This window comes from Glandiceps talaboti, chromosome 6 (genome assembly GCF_964340395.1).
Source record: "Glandiceps talaboti chromosome 6, keGlaTala1.1, whole genome shotgun sequence".
Lineage (NCBI taxonomy): Eukaryota > Metazoa > Hemichordata > Enteropneusta > Spengelidae > Glandiceps > Glandiceps talaboti.
In genome coordinates, this window is record NC_135554.1 from 11,944,333 (window position 1) to 11,965,750 (window position 21,418).

Consider the following 21,418-nt stretch of genomic DNA (forward strand, 5'->3'; position numbering starts at 1 on the left):
ATGTAGGGTTTTTTTGTGGGTTGTAGAATGCACTTCAAAATGCTGAAAATGTGTGAAAAGTTTGTTATTGTATGTACAATAGTCTGTAAGGTATGCCGCGACGGGGCGAAATGTCACGACATATCTTACATTCTATTCGACGTATTTTACGAAGCAAAGATTTTAAATATGTTTTAATTAATCTTTTAGTTTATTGTGTTACAGACAAAGACATGGCGTATTGTGTTTCACATTGAATTTTCAAGCACGAAGCCATGATAAAATTGTTCTATAAATTAAAAATCCAAAATAGATACCAAATCATCATCCACATAGCCACTTAAATGATAGGTGACGTATAAGTATGTTGTTTTAAAATGAAACAGCACTTTTAGACATTCAAAAATTGAATTTCGTAGTCGCAGGTGATGTATAAGTATGTTATTTGCCAAGTACGGTTCCACATCTTGCTGCTCGAGGTAATTTTTCCGGTATAACGGCTGGCCTCCGGCTCTCCGTTATTACCGGAAAAATTACCTTTCGCAGCAAGATATGGAATGGTATTTGGCAAATAACATATACTTATTCTCACACGCAATGCAAAATATTAGTAATGTTACCACCATAGTCTTTAAAGTCTGGTCAAAATATATCTACTGTAAACCTTAGATATTTTCACCACTAGCAATCTTTAGAGTCTTCAGCTAGTTCTCAAAGACTAATTTGTACTAATTACCAGACAGGTACATTTTGTTCACGTACAAGAAAGCATTTTGGTCACTACTAAATGCATCTTTGTTTTCCTGTGAAATAAGCGAAAATAAGTCTTTTAGTGTAAATTTCAAAATTTACAGTATAATATATAAATTGTTACTATACTTGAAAGAATTGAGCAGTAACAACGTGTTACAAATATTTCGTTTGCATTTGTAATGAGTTGACATGTTTGAATATAAGTTGTTCTTATTAAGCCACATTGTACTTCAACAATGACACAGTGTCAGCAATTTCTAATAATATTAACTTTGATAAGACTAGACAGGGTGCAGTATTTATATCCTGTAGTTTTATAAATGACCTTCATAACTTTCTAACTTGAAAATGAAAGATTACTAAGGGATGAAATATAAATAACTGCACCACAAATTTTGTTGAAGTTTTACATACATCTGCAGTTGTAGGGCTGACCAAGCTTCTATATGGGTTTTTTGCAACCTTTTGAAGTGTAATGTAAGTTTATTTGTAATGAGTACACGTAACAAAACCCTGGGGAGTTGTTAATGGTACAAAACATAAAAGGAAAATAATAACAAAAAATTATTAATAAACTATCTAAAAGAAGCATTACATAATAAAACTAATGAACGACAAAAGCTATTCAATGAAAAGAAAGAAAGAGGAAAAATAATGTATGGTAATTAGTCAGACTAATGGAGATGTATGTTTGATTATATATGAAAATTATATACTTATTGTAATGTATATTTGATTATGTGTGACAATTGTGCATCGTGTTCAAACATTCAGTGCCAACAGCTAACGATCATTTTCATCGGGTTGTAGACACTGAATGTTGTACCCTTTTCATATGAATATCATGAGAAATGAAAGTGTTATCAAATCACGGAAAACAATTTTATTAGATAGAACTAAAAATAGCTTACAACTTCACCTTATGGCACACTATATTACAATAACATTGTTCACTTGATGCAAAAGCTAAATAGTTGTATTGTCTCATTCACATGGCCTTGCAGTAATTTCTTGCATTCATGCTTAAAATGTGCTTGGCTAAGCTGCTGTTCTTTGTCTTTGACTTCTTAATTCAGCCATGATGATGATTCATACCGTCATCGCTTTCGAATTCACAGGCCATGGCTAAAAGACAGTTACCATGTCGCTGATGTGGAAAAGAATAAACCAGGTAGGAAGGGTCAACTCTAAGACTCGGTTATATTCTTGTTATCTGAAATTATATGTTGTTGGTTTTTTGTGTTTTTTTGTTGGTGTTTTTTTTGTTTTGTTTTTTTGTTTTTTTTTGTTTTTTTTTTTTGGGGGGGGGGGTTGATCCAGTCACAAAATTCAACTGCAACGACTTTAGGCAAGATGAGGAACAGTTCTTTTGGGTCCAAAAATAATTTTATGCATTCACTTTTAAATTACTTAAACTCATTTAAAACTGTGATGAAATGACGAAACTGTTATGTTAGGGTTATTAAAGTCAAAAGTCAAGATCAAGGTATATAAGGTGGAGATATAGTGATATAGTGGTTGTTAGTGGTTTAAAACCGTGTGATATAGTGTATCCCATTGAGGGTTTGGCCCTGTGTTCTTCAAAATGTACCAGCCTGTTTACATCAAAATCTGTGATTTTACTTCACCTTGTCTCTAACTGTTTGCCATCAACAGCAACCAAATAAAGACACACCCAATGGTCCAGTTAAAATAAGGTTTGACCCGGACATAATTGCAACAGAAATTATTTTTAGTGCATTTTATTCAGAATTTTGTGCCGAACAACATATCAAAAGTATAGAAAAATCTAAGTGGTGGAACATGGGGAAAATTGAGATTTTTTATTAATTAGCATATTTAGAGGGAATACCATATTTGTAAAATATTGTTTTCACAAACAAACCTAGCAAGTAACATGTCTATAGATAGATATGAGTGAAAAAGCATACTAGGACCATCATTTGATGATTTGACAGCTCCTATGTCATTTACATAGCTTAATTTCAGCTGGCAGTTCTAATTAGTTTAATAACATGTAGTGTATACGTATACACCATGTCAAAATCACTAAAGGCATGTTACATGTTTACCGGTATAGGATTGAAATGGAAAACTACTTTTATATTAACAAACTCATATTAAGCAATATATGTGTTTAGTCATCAGCATAATTAACATGTATATTACATAAAATTATAATCAACATATTCAAATTTGATAACATTTTAATACAAATATATGCAGGTTATATTTCATTTGATTTGCAGTACAGTGGGAAATAAATTTAGCGTGCTTGTTATTATCAATCCTCTCATGTAGAATGTATCAAAGAGTCTTAAGTAATTAGTAATTAGCATATACAAGGTTTATCAATCTCCCATGCAAGTAATATGTCTTTGGCAAGGTCTTGAATTGACAAATTACATAGGCTACCATGGACCTTTTAATATCATCAAAGACTGTTTGGTAACTCAAGTGCCTGTTTTGTTATTATGCCACAAAAAAAATCAAGGTATTAGATCTTAGCAGTTGCATCTTGCCTAAAAAAAAAAAAAAAAAAAACTCTATAGGCATAATGATAATTATGCATCTAACCAACAATGTTGCAAAAGTCATTACTTTGGTCATTGTGTACTTCTAATACCAATGTATCACCCTGTACCAATATGTACATATTGTTCTCGTATATCATACTGATATCAAGTCAACTTCGGAGGAACACAGTTTTCCCATACACTTTTGTGTTAAGCTGAGTGTACTTATACTGAGGGTCAACAAGGGAATGCAAGTATTATGGGATGTCCATTCCCTTCATTATTCTCGTCACTAAACTATACTGCCAATCTATTTCTTATCTTATTTTTTTTAACGTATTCCCATCTTCAAATTTTCTGCTTCAATTCTACCAATATCATTACTTGTTGTTGTTGTTGTATTTTATTTATTAACGTGTCCTATGTGGACTTAAAATATACATTTGTTTATATGATCGAGTACTATTGTTATTAAAACTTGCCACATTCAACCCCTTGGGCTTATAAGACACAAATCCAACTTGTTGCAAAATAAATAAATACATAAAGAAAGAAACATTTTTTTTTCAAGTGTGAGGAGTATATCTTACAAATTATACATTGTCTCCTCATTGTTTCTCTTGCTATAAGCATCAAAGATAAAGTTTGCCAACAGGTCATGTGTTTTGATCATAAGTAGTTCAATCTTATCAATGATTTGAAAAGCACTGAAATAGCCAAACTGTTTTGTTAACCATGTTATATTTGATAGCCTCATCAATAAGACTGTTTTCCTTTTTCATACACTCTCTCTGCCAGTATTTCACCATCATGTTATTAACAAAATTTGACAGTGGTTGCCTACCTATGTTTGTCTTTTGCTAGATCAAACTTACCATTGGGTTGAAATTCTATCCCTAGATGCTTAAAGCTATATACGATCTCGGTATCCAATTGATGTTTTAATAATCTATTATTTCTATTAAATATTAATACCTTTGTTTTCTCTATATTGTTTAACATGCATAGTTATCTTACAAGGGAGGTATTTGATGATGAAAGGGATGTATTCAAGTACTACAATACCTAGTGACAGACATACTACTCACAGTGGTATTCAAAAAATGTACACTTATTGTACATTACATGTAATCTGCAATACTATTGTTTAGCTTACTTTGGAGTGATGATGATTGAAAAGTTCACTCAAAATCGAACGTCAATAACTATTTATGGACAAAAAATATGTAGGATTACTAATAATTAGTCCCTGACGGACGAAGTCCGGGACGGGGACTTATGGATTGGGTTCCATCTGTCTGTGTGTCTGTCCGTCCGTCCAGAGCCGTTTCTTGGAGATGCCTGGACCAATTTTTTTTCAAACTTGGTACAGGGGCAACATACAATGGCATACATATGCACGTCAATTTGTTTCCTTATACGATCCAATATGGCCGCCTAGCAGCCGTTTTGTTTGCAAATTTTCCCAGTCTAAAACCATAACTAAGACATACTTGAACAGATCTCATTCAAATTTGGTATTAGGACAGTGTTCTGTGACATACATGTGCATATTCATTGTTGTTGTGATACGATCCTAATATGGCTGCCTAGCAGCCATTTTGTTTGCAAATTTTCCATGTCCAAAGCCATAACTCAGACATGCTTGAACAGATCTCATTCAAAATTGGTATTAGGACAGTGTTCTATGACAGACATGTGCATATCCATTTTCATCATGATACGATCAAATATGGATGCCTGGCAGCCATTTTGTTTGCGAATTTTCCATGTCCAAAGCCATAACTCAGACATGCTTGAACAGATCTCATTCAAAGTTGGTATTAGGACAGTGTTCTATGACATAAATGTGCATATTCATTGTTGTTGTGATACGATCCAATATGGCCGCCTGGCAGCCATTTTGTTTGCGATTTTTCCATGTCCAAAGCCATAACTCAGACATGCCTGAACAGATCTCGTTCAAAGTTGATATTATGACAGTGTTCTATGACATGCATGTGCATTTTTGTCGTGATACGACCCCCCCATACCCGACCCATCCTTTATTGTTGTAGGCATGTTCCATGTCCAACAAGCAGACACAACATATCTAAGTCTGTTTGATTTAGGTTCACAAGTGTTGTTGCGTGATCCTTAAAACCCAATCATAGTGGGGACTACATGTATGTCATTCTCAATGACTTGTTTTTTTTCAAACCAATCATTTCGGAAACTCAATTTGCAAACGACATTAATCGTTGTTGTCATTGATGTCATTACAACTGGTTAGTGAGACAGCGATTGAAGCAAAATCACAGATCACGATGTAAACGGGCTACAAACTATCTTGACTTTGTTGATGACTCACCTTGAAACAAACAAATAGAACACCACCTTGACTAATAACAAATGCAAGTAATTCTCACATTTGCTTGAACATAAAATGAAACTAGAGCAAAATAGAGAAGTGACAAATTTCATCCGAGTTTGAATGCCAAATTATAGGCAGAAGACAGGACCAGTACCAGTATGTACCTATGCGAACCCAACTTTGTAATGTTTGTGTACCGTATTAGTACATACTATTACCCCACTTTGTGCTGAGAAAATCAAGCAGAAAGACAGAGTGACATGATTAGGTGTTAGAGTGGCCTTTTAGTTTTAATTTATAGTTAGGATAACATTTTTACTAAGCCATGATTCTTAAAGGCCTAGTGGGCATTAGGATTAAAATCTAGGTCTGGAAAAATTTGTCTGACAAAGCTATAAAGTTGGTGCTGAACAAATGAATAATGCTGTTAATCTCCCCACTGATAGATAACACTAATGCAAAAACCTAGGTTTGAATCACAAGTGTTTACAGGTGCCCCCACATTGTGTTCGTTGCCTCATGATAGATCCACCACTGGTTAATGACTCGTTAACCAAACTGAGTGTACATTTACAGGGAAAGCTGGAGTGTTAACAAAAGAAGATATACCAGAGGAACTTGACGCAGAAGATTCACAGTAAGTTTATATCTATATTAATTGATTGATAAAGTTATTAAAAGTGGCCACATGGATAAGGATTGGGTAATCTATATATTTTGTATTTTTAATTTATAAAACAATAATATCATGCCCTTCCTACCTGAAAAATCGATGTGAAACAACATAGACCAAGACTTTTTTTGTAACTCAATACAGTGCAAAAAGCTAAAAAAAAATGTGCAAAACATTTATTATTGTACATGCAATAACAAGCATTTTACACATTGATTTGTAATTTATTGAGTTACAAAGAAAGACTTGGCATATGTTGATTCACATTTATTTTTTCAAGTAGGAAACCATGATAAAATTGTTTTATAAATTGAAAGTACAAAAAGTAAATACCCAATCTTCATCTATATGGCCTAGAATTGATATAAAGAATCAACACAGTTGAGGTATTCAAAACTGAAGTTACCTTGATATAACACTGTATTTGCCATAATGTAACACATTGACATTCATGTATAAATCACAATGTTTTCAGTAGATGCAGACACTCACATAATATGTAATTACTACCAAACTAGAGTGATCTTAGAGTTTCAAATCGGCAGCATGATGTTTTCACGTCTCTCACGATGCTTTTTGTTACAAAATACATAAAACAAACTACAGACATTGATAGAACGCAAACATATAAAGTGATACATTTTGTCTCACTGTGATCACAAATCACCATCACTGTCAGATGAAACAAGGAAGATTAAAACACAAAATGGTTTATTTACATGTGTGTTAACAATGAGATAAAATGTGATATTTCATGTACATGCCTGTCCATAGCAAAAAATATGTGAGGTGTAACATGATATAATAATAATTAAATGTTATTCCCCCAATATAATATTTTTCTTCGTTCAGGCAAGGGAAATACAAGTGACCTAAGGGGCCTTTGTCAGTACTCGTCTAGTGACTCGTAGTGACAACCCTTAGGTCACAAATATTTTCCAGCTGAATGAAGAAAAATATTGGAGAATAACATAATTATATCAACACCAGTAATATCAAAGAAAAATCGGGGAAAAGTAATGACAAATTTATAACATTCTGACTCATATTTTGAACACAGCAAGACCAGTGATGTAGACACGCATTGTCATGACATAGACATGCATATTGCGACGTAGAGCGACCACAGTATATATATATACCATATTTTTTTGTTCAACTTGACTCGTGCATGGTATAATATTAATATACAGTAACATAATATCATTAAAAGTGGCCAATGATGGCGTTTTTCATAATAATTGCCTCTTATTTTATTTTCCATCAGAAATGCCTATTCCTTTATGAACCCAGTTCGAGTGACCACGAATGGTAATAAGGATCCTGTACTGATTGGAGAAGAAGTAGATTTAAGAGAGTCAGGTGTTGATAATAATTTGGCTGCTGCAGTGTCAACAGATGATGTGAAAATAGAAGACAATTCAACCACTGCACTTTAATTTACATATAGTCTATGGCTTCGAATCCCAAGATCTCTCTTTACCCTGTATAGCGCAACGAGAAATCGTGATTCAAAAGTTGTTCATGCAAATGAGTAAACCTCCAACTATTAGAATGATGTATAAGCAGCTACCTGATTGGACAAAGGCACCATATGTTGAAATTATGTAAAAAGCCCCAATAAACACGAACTCATCATTGGGCAGAATTCTGTGATTGATTAACAAAGATGTGATGGTAATGACTGCAGTGCGGATGGCTTCCATAGAATTTTAAATTTCATATCAGGACCTAATTCAGCTAGACATGAAAGAGATTTGAAATTGGAAATACTCTATACTAGTCAATGTACATTTGTATTGCATAATCATTCTAAAGAAAGCACGTCTATGCAAGTTTTGAATTCTTTGTAAAAATGTAACTTTAGATAGATGAGTTGTCTATTCATACATCAAAACAAAAAAATTGAATGCAAATTTTGCACAATGAGATCATAGTAGTGTAACTTGGTTCAAATATGATAATGTCCCGTAGACTGGACTTTGTACAAAAATTTGATTCCGATTATATGAACAGCATGGGTGTTTTTTACTCCATGTAACCCGAAAGATCCAGTCTTTGTTTCTGTTTTTGTTATATGTGGTTAACAAGTTAGTGGACCATCGACTTGATCTTTCAGACTATACTCCATGCAATGTGAACTGTTGAAAAGTTTCATTTTAATGTACGGCATCAAATCACTTCCTACTTTTTGTATGTAACTACTGTATATGTATATATATCATTCTCTAAAGACTACCATTGGTGTACATTTTATATTGCCCTAGCTAGCAGCGACATGTTGTTCCCAACCATTCAATTTACTCAGTATTGATAATTACTGTAAACTTAGGGAGTTTTTTCGCTACCAGAAATTTTTGTGATTTTCAGGTTGCTAATTAGTTCCCCCCCAAAATTATATTTATGCACATTATTGAGCCTCATACTGTGTACAGATGACATTTCTGCCAACATAAACCTTCGCATTTTTCATTGTCGGCAAATTGAGTGAAAACTTGTCTTACAAAAATTTCTAGGTTTGCAGTATTTGAAGTACATGGACAGTCTGATTTGGTAGGTGACACACCTTCATTGGATTGCTCTCCAGTGATAGTATTACATTTTAAAGGTCACAAAATAGATAAAATATACAACTTTTCTTGCCATTTTATCAGGCTTCCTCACAAAAATAATGAGATTCAGAGATTTAGGCTAATATTGCTAGATTTCCCCCTCCAGTACTGGAATTGCCCATAACTGATATCCAAAGATAATGCAACTGATTGACAGATGATGAATAATTAAACATATCGTTACATCAACCTCCCTCTAGGCTGAACACATAAAAATCATGTTATCTCATGTAGCATGATTTAACAGATAACATTGGTTCTTTGTCAATCAGATACTCCCCTCTAGTTTTGCCATGCCTTCATTTACGTATACATAGTGGATAGTCCTTGAAAGGTAAAATGTTATAAATAAAGATGCACTACTAGGCAACACAACCAAATATATTAGGCTTGCTTGCTATTATAGTTAGAATTAGTTCCAAACTCGAAACATATGGCACTGGTAATTCAGCCTTCAGTTAAACAGTATCTTTGTTTAAACTGCACATTACATTCTCAAATCAATGTAGTGTACGTTTGTAGTATTTACAACCATTGCAGTATTTATGATTGATATCAGAATGTAAAACAGTGAATATATTTGGCCAGTTAAAACATTCATATTCCAGTTTTACGACCTTATTTCATACACTATTACCTCTATGCATTTTTTATTTCATAAACTGGGCAGTGTTGACTCAATGTTGGAATCAAAATCCAGACATTTGGAAAATTAATTATGCAAATGTATTGTAATGAATAATAAAGGATGTTAGACAAGTTTTAATACATATTGTATGTCGTCATCCCGTGTTATTATTTGTGGTAATGAACAATAACATATAATTCTATTTCGTTTTTTCCAACCTTCAACAATTTTGTCGCAACTTATATTTTTGTACCCGATACTATTTCGATCAGGATTTTAATTAATATTTGTTACCTGCCCCTAAACAGACACATGTTGCAAGTCATAGTGTATAGGAGGGCTTTGGCTGAGTAATGGGTGTGCAGAGACACGCATAAACTTGCTGAACAGTACAAAAACGATTGAAAAGCTATGCGACCACTGTTTGCAAAACAATACAAACTGAACACGTCCAAAGAGCACGTAAGCTGCCCATGAAAAACCTGAAAGAAAAACCTGTAATTCTTAGGAAAAATATATTGATAACACGCATAGAACGACCCTTGTCAAGATATATGTCCTTGCAGTAATTTCTTGCATTCATGCTTAAAATGTGCCTGGCTAAGCTGCTGTTCTTTGTTGTTGTAGGCATGTCCAACAAGCAGACACAACATATCTAAGTCTGTTTGATTTAGGTTCACAAGTGTTGTTGTGTGATCAGAGTAGTGATAATTCCTTAAACCCAATCATAGTGGGGACTATGTCATTCTCAATGACTTTTTTTTTTTCGAACACTCAATTTGCAAACGACATTAATCGTTGTTGTCATTGATGTCATTACAACTGGTTAGTGAGACAGCGATTGAAGCAAAATCACAGATCACGATGTAAACGGGCTACAAACTATCTTGACTTTGGTGATGGCTCACCTTGAATCAAACAAATAGAACACCACTCTATCTGACAAATAACAAATGCAAGTAATTCTCACATTTGCTTGAACATAAAATGAAGCTAGAGCAAAATAGAGAAGTGACAAATTTCATCCGAGTTTGAATGCCAAATTATAGGCAGAAGACATATAGCTATGTATTAACTATATAACCAAATCTATTATTATGTAAATTAAGCGTTCATCGTTTTTCATTAATTTATATCATTTTTTCATTCCTTTTATGATACGTGAGTATAAAAACTTGTCATTCATTTGAATACCTCCATATGACACTGCGTGCATGATCAGTCCTCCAATCCGGTGTGATTTATCTTTGTGCACGATATTCTGCCGACGATTTAGGCCTCATTTTGTTGCTTAGAAGTTTCGTTGAAATGTCAATCAAACTAGTGATCGACTGCGATGCTGGAATCGACGATGCACAGGCCATAATGATGGCTGTATCGAGGCCTAACGTAGAGATACTAGCAATCACCTGTGTTAAAGGTAACGTGGCAGTACGACAAGTTTGTAGAAATGTACTCAAAGTTTTGGATGCGTGTGATCAACTTCAGAAGGTCAGTAAATTATGATATTATAACACTTCTCGACATGATTAGTATTGATATTATCCGACACTGTTTTTTTTTTCATACAAAAGATTTGTTTTTTGTTTATTGTTTCCTTTTTCTTACTAAACTCCTGCAATGGTAGTAACTGCCGGGCACTCAATTTGAATGGACCAATCACATAACCTGATTTGATCACTACGGCTGTGACTGTTTGTCATACAAGGTTGGGAATACACCATCATTAATCAAACATAGGAACCCGGAAGTACACACCCAGTTACTAAACATGACACACTAAAGATGGACTGAGCTACTTTCATAATAGCAAGAAATGCATTAGTCTTGCTGCTAGACGTTCGGGCTTTCTTTCGATGCTATAACTATAAGCGAACGAAGTTCGCATGTGAGGGCTTGCCCGAACAAATGTCATTTTCAGACCGGACATTCCATTGAGATTACGATAAGCGGTGGGTTGGACCATATATGCATATATATACTTTAATATATTCAATCTCTGCATGCAGGTGTTGACAAACACATTTATGTCATTACTATGTCTTATCAGTTTATGGTAATTGTGTTTGATGAGTGTGTAGACGTTGTCATTCACACATTTTAGTTAACGCATTGGTGGTTATTTTTACAAGCCCCTCCTTAAGATGAATATGCATGAAAATTTAGCTATTGTCCTCTGTTTGTGCTTGTCGCTAATACGGTTCTCTGATTGGCAGTTATTTATATCCTGATGACATTCGCTAGACCTCGGATGTTCCATCCTCGATAGTGTTGTTCGGCTGTGTGTCGTATTTTATCGGAAGAACATCCGAGGGCGCTAGCTGATAGACCAGAAATGCATTAGAAATCGGGTTAAGTGATTGGTCCATTCAAATTGAGTGCCCGGGAGTTAGGAACATATTCTAACGAGATTTTACAATGCAGGATGGTAAAGCTTGAAATAGTCAGAATTGATGCCTTTCCGTGACTATGACGTCAATTGCGACTGGTAAATATGTGACTTCTAAGTAAGCATGTTTGTTCTAGAAAGATGAATTTTTACTGATCAGAAGTCAAATCGATATCAGGAATTTGCAAAGATCCTAAGCGAGAAACAGTGAACATTATCATGGAAGTATAACCCACTTATACTTCCATGACATTATCATTAGTACACGGAAAATTTGTGATGTGTACCAATTGAATGCTAATTTTACACAACGGTGTCTTGAAGTTGTTCGCCTGAATCTAGACCGTCGGACGTAAAGTTTCATTCAATCGCAGGGTCTATGATTAACTAAAGCGCAAACCAGCAAGATCACAATCTCTTGCTACATTGTGTATATTGAAATAAACACCGTACTGCGACTAGACGCAGACACGGCGGGTGCAATGTATTGACATATCTACGGTGTCCAGTGCGTGACATCACTTGGCCTCTTGATGCCACGCATTGTGGCCGACTAGGACATACAAAAAAGAGAGACGTGCTCTCACCAAGGAGTGGCTGCCATAAAAAAGAAACGTTCTCTCATCACGAAAGAGTGGCTCCCATTAACAGCGAGATGTGCTTTCACTAATGTGGGCGTTCCCAATCAAAAAGTTATGTCCCCTCTTCAACGGGCGCATGTATCATTTTGATTGGGGAACCCACTGTTTGACAGAGGACCCCTCATTTTGATACACCACGTCTTTTTTTGTCCAAGTCGGCCACATACACCTCACATATGTATTTCGTGTCTGTATGGTGGTCCTTTAGTTCGGTCAAAAATTGCAAGAAACTGTACATGTGTTCATTCCATCTTGCTATGTTATAAAATGTGGCATGTGGCATAAATATCTTATTGGTTTCTGCGTGGTTGTATGTATCAGACAGAACCAGAGAACTGTAACTTAAAATGGGCTTTATGTATTGTATGAATATAATTGACTTTTGAGATTACATTTGAAGCACCATTAGTCAAAGTAAACAACCATATCTATCATGATAGTGAACAAAAACACTTACAGTTTGCAGTCGAAAGCTCCCAACTTATTATATTATGCTGTGTTGTATGTGTATATATATTAAATTATAACTCAACTATATTGTTAGTTTTATCTAAAGGAGTTTGCTGATAGTTTGATGATAGTGGTAGATTGACAATGATATCGATGTTGACATTAAATTCCAGATCCCCGTATATCAAGGAGCGGAATCACCCCTTATTAGCAGAGACGACCTGAAACCAACTGATTTTCATGGCAAAGATGGTCTAGGAAATGTGCCATTCATTGAAACACCTGGCGATCAGTACGTATCAGATGGTCATGCTGTCAACAAGTTAATCGAATTGGTAAAACTACATCCAGGGGAACTGACCATCGTTGCTCTGGGACCTTTAACGAATTTGGCTTTAGCTCAAAGATTGTACCCTGATTTCAGTAAACGTGTCAAAATGATCAGTGTAATGGGAGGAAACATAGAAGGTGAGTGCATTCTTGTTGGCGCTGTATATACATGCCATACAGGATTTGTCGGATGGGTAAACCAATGAAAACGGTGGCTTGGATGTTTTATTGTACAATAAGCTTACTTATCTACGCGAGTAGTTACAAACACTCACACACACACACACACACACACACACACAAACACTCACACACACACACACATAATCATTGCGTATGTATGTATGTATGTATGTATGTATGTATGTATGTATGTATGTATGTATGTGTGTGTGTGTGTGTGTGCGTGCGTGTATGCATGTATGTATGTATGTATGTATGTATGTATGTCTAGGTAGGTAGATAGGTAGGTGGGTAGGTAGGTAGGTACAAGTACTAGTAGGGAGATGTGGCAGGTAGGTTGGTATAGGTGGGTATTTGTATATTAATATATCGTGTATCTGCGTCTCTACATATTTGTACCTTCAGTATGTGTCTGTGAGGGACAGACAGGGATGGAGAGAGAGTGGGCGACAGGCAGGGTGGAGGGAGAGAGAGAGAGAGAGAGAGAGAGAGAGAGAGAGGCTCTACATTTTTTTATTCCAAGTGACGTCATAGCTTTATTTTATTTGTGTCAACTATATAGGTGTTGGAAACATAGCAATATCAGCAGAATTTAATTTCTTTATGGATGTGGAAGCTGCTCATATAATACTGAATGATTTCCAGTGTCCGCTGTATATTTCCAGCTGGGAGCTGTGTCTTAAATCTTGTGTTGAATATGTAAGTACACTGAATGCAAGTTTTTTAAATCCATATTATTATGTGAATATATAACATTTATCTTCAGAGGTCATGGACCCAACGATGAAAAGCGACTGATTCCCACTACCCCCCTCCCCCTACACACACACACACACACACACACACACACACACACACACACACACACATACATACATACATACATACATACATACATACATACATACATACATACATGGACTACTTGGCTAATAATGGATGTACTCTGGCTCATTCAAGTTACAAGCACAAACGCTACAAACACTACGGAAACTGTAGGTGTCAAAATGTCTACATTTCGGCCAGAAACTGGGGAACAAATGATTACATTCCGCCAGACATTGGAAATCAAAAGTCTCGGCAAAATCCGAAAATCGGCTACTCTGAAAATGCATGGAATCGGAAGTCGAACGTGTATTTAAACCAAGTCAAACCTATACATAATGCTTAAAAATGCAAGATTCAAAAGTTTTTGAGTCAGATATACATGTATTCCCTTACTATGTGAGGGGAACTGATCAGCATACCGTATGCACGTACGTATAGTAGCCCCCCTGTACTGTAAAGGTTGATACAACGGAGTATTTTAGGTATCCGTCATTACATGATTTAAGACCTGGTCGGAGGAATTGCTTTGAAAATCCAGAAAATCTGAGTAACCTCCCCGCCTGGCTTGAACATTTTCCGTACCCCCCCCCCCCCTCCTTGACTCAAAACATTTTCGTAATCCCTCCCCCACATACATACATACATACATACATACATACATACATACATACATACATACATACATTGTACATACATACATACATACATACATACATACATACATACATATATTGTACATACATACATACATACATACATACATACATACATACATACATACACACACACGCACACACACACACACACACACAATTGGAAATTAGGTGATATTAGTTGAATCGAAGTTTGAGGGAGCCAGGTGGGGTGGTTGCTGGAAGCCGCCACCCCCCCCACCCCCACCCCATCCTGCCCTTGGAGATTTCAGAAATCTCATGGACTAAAGAATGCTTTCTGGTGCTATTTTAACTTGTCAAGGTAGTAATAATACTACATAAAATTTGAGTTGCTCCCCCCACCTTTCACGCCTCAGATTTTTAGTAGTCCCCCTCTTTCACGCCCCAGTTTTTGCATACGTCGCAAAAAAAATGTGACGTGTATATGTCTAAAATGATGCGTCGACGCGTCACCCTTGTGTAAAGTTTGAATGAAATCAATTATTGCATGTCTGAGAAATCACGTGCGCATGGCGCACGGATACACAGACGACGACGACGACGACGACGACGACAATGATGATGATGATGATGGTGATGGTAATCATGATCACGATGATCATGATGACGTTGTTGTTGTTGTTGTTGTTGTTGTTGTTGCTATTGTTGTTTTCCCTAAGTGAGATGACAAACTAATTACAACTTTAATATTTGTCAACTTTATTATGGTAGGATTGGTACCTGAATTTGATAGAAACGGAAACGAAGAAAGGGCGGTTTTTGAATGATATTAGTCAGCACACCATTAATTATTATAAGTCGGAGAGGGTAAGAATCTCTATCTTATTTCACGAATTAACGATTCTGTTATTAGATAATAGAAGTATGTGTGTGTGTGTCCATCATATTTCACCTTTCCACGGTGCCAATATATCAACATGTTAAAACTGGAACTGGAACTTTTTTATGTATGTTTTGTCAGTAGGTACAATAACTTATTCTTAATTAACATCGTACACTGTGAAAAAATATTACGTCAACTGGAGGTTCACGTATTTTTTATAGCTCTATGTTTGATAAATCAAATCAAATTGATTTTTTTGGTCCGTACCCAAAAATCAGCGCCCTCAATGGTGAGCACGTTTTCAACTTGTTTTGCACTCTTACGGATAATATCAACCACTGGTTAACATGTACACTGTCTAATTTTTTGGCATTTAAACCAACTTCAGAGAATATATTGTGGTTGCCTGTCCACAAAACCATATTCCAGTTACAACTAGTATACTCTTAGCATGGTGACAGATTCAAAACCAAGCTTTCGCGCAAGATTTAAATTTGTCACTACACTTCCTATTAATAATATTGACCACTAAATAACAGCTACAATGTCTTTTTTTAAGTAATTGACCAATTTTTAGTGAATATATTATTTGGTAATTAGGCCTAATAAAAAATTGTGTGGTTTCGATAGGTAGATTTTTCTTATTTGTTCTTTATATATTTTTCATATGTGAGTGTCTAGTTCAGGTAATCCGTTGTTTTCATATGTGAGTGTCTAGTTCAGGTAATCCGTTGTTTTCCATATGCTCTATTTGTTGATGGTTTCTTCCCGTCAGATGTTCAGCCAATACAGATTGGACGAACAGTTTTATATTGTCTTTTTAAGTTGTTGTAAGTTTACTCATCCACGCTGTTTAAATTTCTTGAAGACTTCACAATTTTCGCGATTTTATTATCTTTGTCTTGAATACATCAAGAGTTTAGGGTTGGCAGTGAAAAACTAGATGCAGTCGGTACCAAACAATTTTTTTTCTAGACCTTAGAAGAAAAAAATGACACAGTTGCAGCTAGTGCGCGTGTTAAATAATCAATTCATATCATAACATCAGATTGGTTTGCTGTTCATAACTTGCTTTGATACACGCCACCGCCAACTTTTTACTAAGGCAATAATGTCAAAGATTATTTTCTGAGAAACAATTTTTTGTTTTGTTTTGTTACCGTGGGTACCTGTCAACAGTCGATTTTCCGGTTCCAAGATGCATTGCGCCAGAGGACTTGTTTTGTTTTGTCTTTATTACATTTGAAATAATATTTTCATCAGGAAATGATGGTAAGACATGTTCACCTCTTTGATTATGGCTGATTTTATAGAACAAAGACTGAACGCCGTCAATGCAGCGCTTGCAAACCCCTCAGCGTGTACACAATACATGGCATTGTATGGAGAGACGCGCAATGCATCTTTGAACCGGCAACAGGTCTATAATATTTTATCTCATGCTAGAGTGTTAAAGAAGGTCGACTTATTCTTACGCGAGCCTAAGGTAGTGCCATTTCGGATCCAAATGGTCTTTGCCCTAACGCTATAAAGCAATAGAATATGTAGAGGAATGCACACTCTGATTAGATTTCAAATTGATTGTGATTCGTTCTAGCTGGGTCCTAAGTCTTTTGATCATTCCGCTATATTCCTATCAAGTTCTACAGTCAGAAAGATTTCGACCAGTGATGGTGGAACAATTAAATATTATCCTCAACATTTTCCTTCGTTCGGCTGACAATATCAGGGACCTAAGGGACCTACTCGTCTAGCGACTCGTAATGACAAACCCTTAGATCACCAGTATTTTCTGGCTGAATGAGGTATACATGTAAAATATAGGGATATAATACAATTGTACCTCTCTTGGCATAATATATTAAATTTTTGAAACACTAATCATTAGCACCTTACTTCCATTCACGCACAAGCCATTTCTCGTGGCTCCAATTATATTCCCCGAAGAAGGCCATCTGTGTATGGCCGAAACGTCGGAAAATAAAGCTATTCTAAACCGTAGACAAACAGACTTGTTTTTTCTTTCAAATCCATTACTAATCATGAACGTTGTTTGCAACTTTCCGGCTCATTATTTGAGTACGCACAAACCAGACACGGGTTGAACGACCAGAATATATCATCCATATTTTCTGTTCAATGGCAATAACTTGGCTTGAGTATGGTATTATTGCGACATATTTTATCATTATATATTATCTAGGCACGTTGTGAAATGTCCGGTTATGACGGTTTATGGATTCTGTGCGACCCCATCGCAATGGCTGTGGCACTAGACAGTACAGTAATTAAAAGGAAGAAAGTGGCATATGCAACTGTTGAAATGCAAGGCTCTGTTACCCGTGGAATGATGGTTATTGACTGGAACAATGCACTACAGAAAAGACAACGCGTTAACTTAGTATTCGAGACTGATGTGGCGCTGTTGAAGAAAATGATGGAAGATGCGGCATGCATGTGCGGAAAGCAAAATCCGGACAACTAGCACGGACATCATTTCGGATTCCAGGATTTGCACACTACTAGTTTTGAGGGTTACATTTACGTATAACGGTCAAGATCAAACCTTAGGTCAGGCTTTTATTGTGGAATCATACAGTAATATGCAAATGTGTAGTAAACAATCTAAACTGAACGAGATACAACAGAGATTTTACTTCTTAAAATTCTAGTTATGCTAATGACCATTTTGACTTAGAGAGAGAAACACAAAAGACACAACTGTAAATAAACTGTAAACCTGTCGTTGTACCGATAGCAATTTGGCATTCATAATATGTCAAACGGTCGATTTCGAGGTGACAGTGATGGGAATTTTACTTGTATTGCAAATCGTGGTGCAGTCTTGTAGATTGTATTTCGGTTTAAACTGTAATAGACTTGTACTCTTTAGTTCAACTATTTTCAGTGGGTACCGGGTGATATTCATTACTCTTATCATTTCCCATTAAGTTGCGATTTGAAGTTATCTTGTCCCGAGGTGTCTGTCAACGCCGAGAGTAATATATGCAACTTGATATTTGATCTAAGTATAAATGGAATTACGTATTTGGACTTGTGCACTTACATTTCACCAGTGTAATAGTTTTGAGTTTTGTAGGACATGATAGTATTGTGGGGTTTTTTTCTGTGTTATTTTCCCTGTCTGACTGGCAGGTGTTTGGGATATTCAAAGACAGCAGACAAATTATTTTAATTGATTAATTGATGAAGCCTTATATGAACTAATACTTCTGGAATTATACTAAGGGAACCTTCAGTATTTACAAGGGGGAGGGCCGGAGGAATCGGGGGGGGGGTCACATTTTGCATTACAATATTTGGGGGAGGGCCACATTTTACAATCCGTAGTTTTGTGACCAAATTAAATATTCAATCATTGTCAATCTGTTTTGTGTGTTTTGAGATGTAAACGTGAGATGAGCACTCAACGAGTACTTTACATGCCAAAATACAAAAATAAAAATACACATACTGTAAGAAATTGTTTAATAAAACGATGCATTTTGTTGAGTGTACCATCACACCTTATCACTCACACTGTCGTTGTTAAAATATGATAATGGTGGTGGTGGTGGTGGTGGTGATGATGATGGTGATGATGATGATGATGATGATGATGATGATGATGATGATGATTTAGTTTTGAACGTCATAGGGAACACGGGCAGTGATACATGTACTGACGCAAGTAGTAACAGTGAGTCAGATTAGAGTGACACTGGAATGGCAATTCTCCAATTCCACAAAATGTTGTCCACACACTCTTTCCTGAAGTAACATAGACATTTTCTCCGCTACCCTTGAAAAACTACCAACACACTCCTGACCAGCTGTTTTGTCACATCCACAGACTTTCAATTCTGTAACTATTAGTTGACAATCGAAAGTCTTCATTTAGGCTTTTTTCATATTGAAATAGACGACCGCTACTTGAAGATTTCATCATTACCGTATTGCAGAAAAGACGGCTGATTGCATATTTAATATGATCTACATGTTGGTGTCAGATCACCGATTGGTTTGAAGGTACATACATGATAAATTGTGGAGAAGCAGTGAGAAAATCATATTTGATGTCCGAATAGCCTTGGTTCAATATTAAAGTCACTCTATATTGTAAATTATCATCAAAATTTTATTAAATAATTGTAAAAAGCTAAACATTAATTACTAAATTGGTATAGTCGGCTCGTTCATTACATAGACCTCCTTACATAAAATGATATGGTCAAACGAAAAGTTTTAGCACCCATTTCGATGATGAACAATTATCCTGTTTAGGCTGTTAGTCCTGCTTGCATACGGAGTAAGTCGGCTCTTCCTTCTCCGTCACGGTGTTGAGTGTTAAACGCGTGCACCTGCAAGCAGGACTAGTATCCTGTCAGAACCAAAAGTCGACAGCCGACGCGTACAGTTGCCTTTCTATTAGAGTGGCATTGATCCCGTTCTTCTGAAATACTCAGAAGACTTCTCTCGTTTAGATTTCAAAATCCGTTCAAGAGATTTCGAAAAGGACCGTACACAAGCGGAGTTGCTAAAATACAAACTCCATGATCACATCTTTTGTAAGTATTCATTGCAGACTTGAATGCCTTGTATATGTTAATTTTGTTGTATTGTCATGTGTGTTGGCGATTTTTCGCCCAAAACTCAACATATAATCTATACACTGAAAGTTTATTTTTAAACTAGACAGACTATTACGTTGCATTACATGTATATAAGCTTACACTCGCATGTTAATGTTTCTTAACAGACCATGTGTGATTTCCTCCAGCCCCACCCCTTGTAAATACTGAAGGCTCCCTAAGGAAATATCTATAATAGAGAACTTGCAATCCAGACTGAGCATGCTCAGACAAAAAGGACTATGGGATTATCTGTGGTTATCATTATACCTAATCTGGAGCTACCGATAAAATAAACCACCCACGATGGTCAGGGTGACTATGAATCGATTATTTGTGGTTACACCAATGTAAGGTATTATTGTCCTACTTCATCCCTGGGTCAAGTGTATACATTCTTGTTTCGATCGAGGTTGATGCACCATCTGCTCCAGATCGTATACATGGTTGAAAGATGTGAAGTGAGCAGACGATCGTGACTGTATATTTTTGCAATAAAGCTTGCAGATGATGTGTATTTTTAGTGATCACCTCCTTGTTTTGATATAATAATCTTCAGATTCAATGAAAATATCAATATAAACACTTGAAACCCCTGAAAACAGTCTTTCTCGGTGTAGAACAACAGTGTGTCAGTATCCATTAGGTAGCTTCCTGGTTTACCTTACATCGACGTTGGTGGCGCACTTTCGAAACAAAGCGCATGTGCGGCCAGACGATCGACCGATTAATTACGTAAATTGCTCATTAATATTCATGGAACTTTTAACAAAACTTAATCAGTTCTTGCCATTTCTCAATGGAACAGTTGTGTCAAATTTCGTTTGAATTGAGCCAGCCAATTTGGAGAAAACGATGACACAGATACACACACAGAGACAGAGACAGAGACAGACAGACACACATACACACACAGAGAGACTTTCACCCACTAATACATTTCTTCCTTACGGAA

The 21,418-nt window shown here is 35.9% G+C and overlaps 2 protein-coding genes across 2 annotated transcripts in view; both read left to right on the plus strand.

Annotated features, from left to right (window-relative positions):
* The window catches only part of LOC144436842 (cubilin-like), a 54,785-nt gene extending 45,241 nt beyond the window's left edge, over window positions 1–9,544 (plus strand). Inside the window, exons 44-46 of the mRNA XM_078125701.1 lie at window positions 1,851–1,903; window positions 6,178–6,238; window positions 7,542–9,544. Coding sequence (XP_077981827.1) covers window positions 1,851–1,903; window positions 6,178–6,238; window positions 7,542–7,713 — 286 coding nt within the window. The 3' untranslated portion in view covers window positions 7,714–9,544. The remainder of the gene's footprint in view (window positions 1–1,850; window positions 1,904–6,177; window positions 6,239–7,541) is intronic.
* A 1,278-nt stretch (window positions 9,545–10,822) lies between these two features.
* Window positions 10,823–18,317, plus strand: LOC144436843 (nucleoside hydrolase-like). Its single transcript, XM_078125702.1, has 4 exons — window positions 10,823–11,005; window positions 13,168–13,462; window positions 14,070–14,206; window positions 18,036–18,317. Exons 1-4 carry the CDS (start codon window positions 10,823–10,825, stop codon window positions 18,315–18,317), a joined length of 897 nt encoding a protein of 298 aa, XP_077981828.1.
* The last annotated feature ends 3,101 nt before the right edge of the window (window positions 18,318–21,418 follow it).

Excerpts from the sequence above, each read along its gene's own strand:
- LOC144436843 (XM_078125702.1), top strand. The coding sequence starts at position 10,823 with ATGTCAATCAAACTAGTGATCGACTGCGATGCTGGAATCGACGATGCA. Across the intron at positions 11,006-13,167 it reads CGTGTGATCAACTTCAGAAG|ATCCCCGTATATCAAGGAGC; the intron begins GTCAGTAAATTA and ends ATTAAATTCCAG. Across the intron at positions 13,463-14,069 it reads AATGGGAGGAAACATAGAAG|GTGTTGGAAACATAGCAATA; the intron begins GTGAGTGCATTC and ends TCAACTATATAG.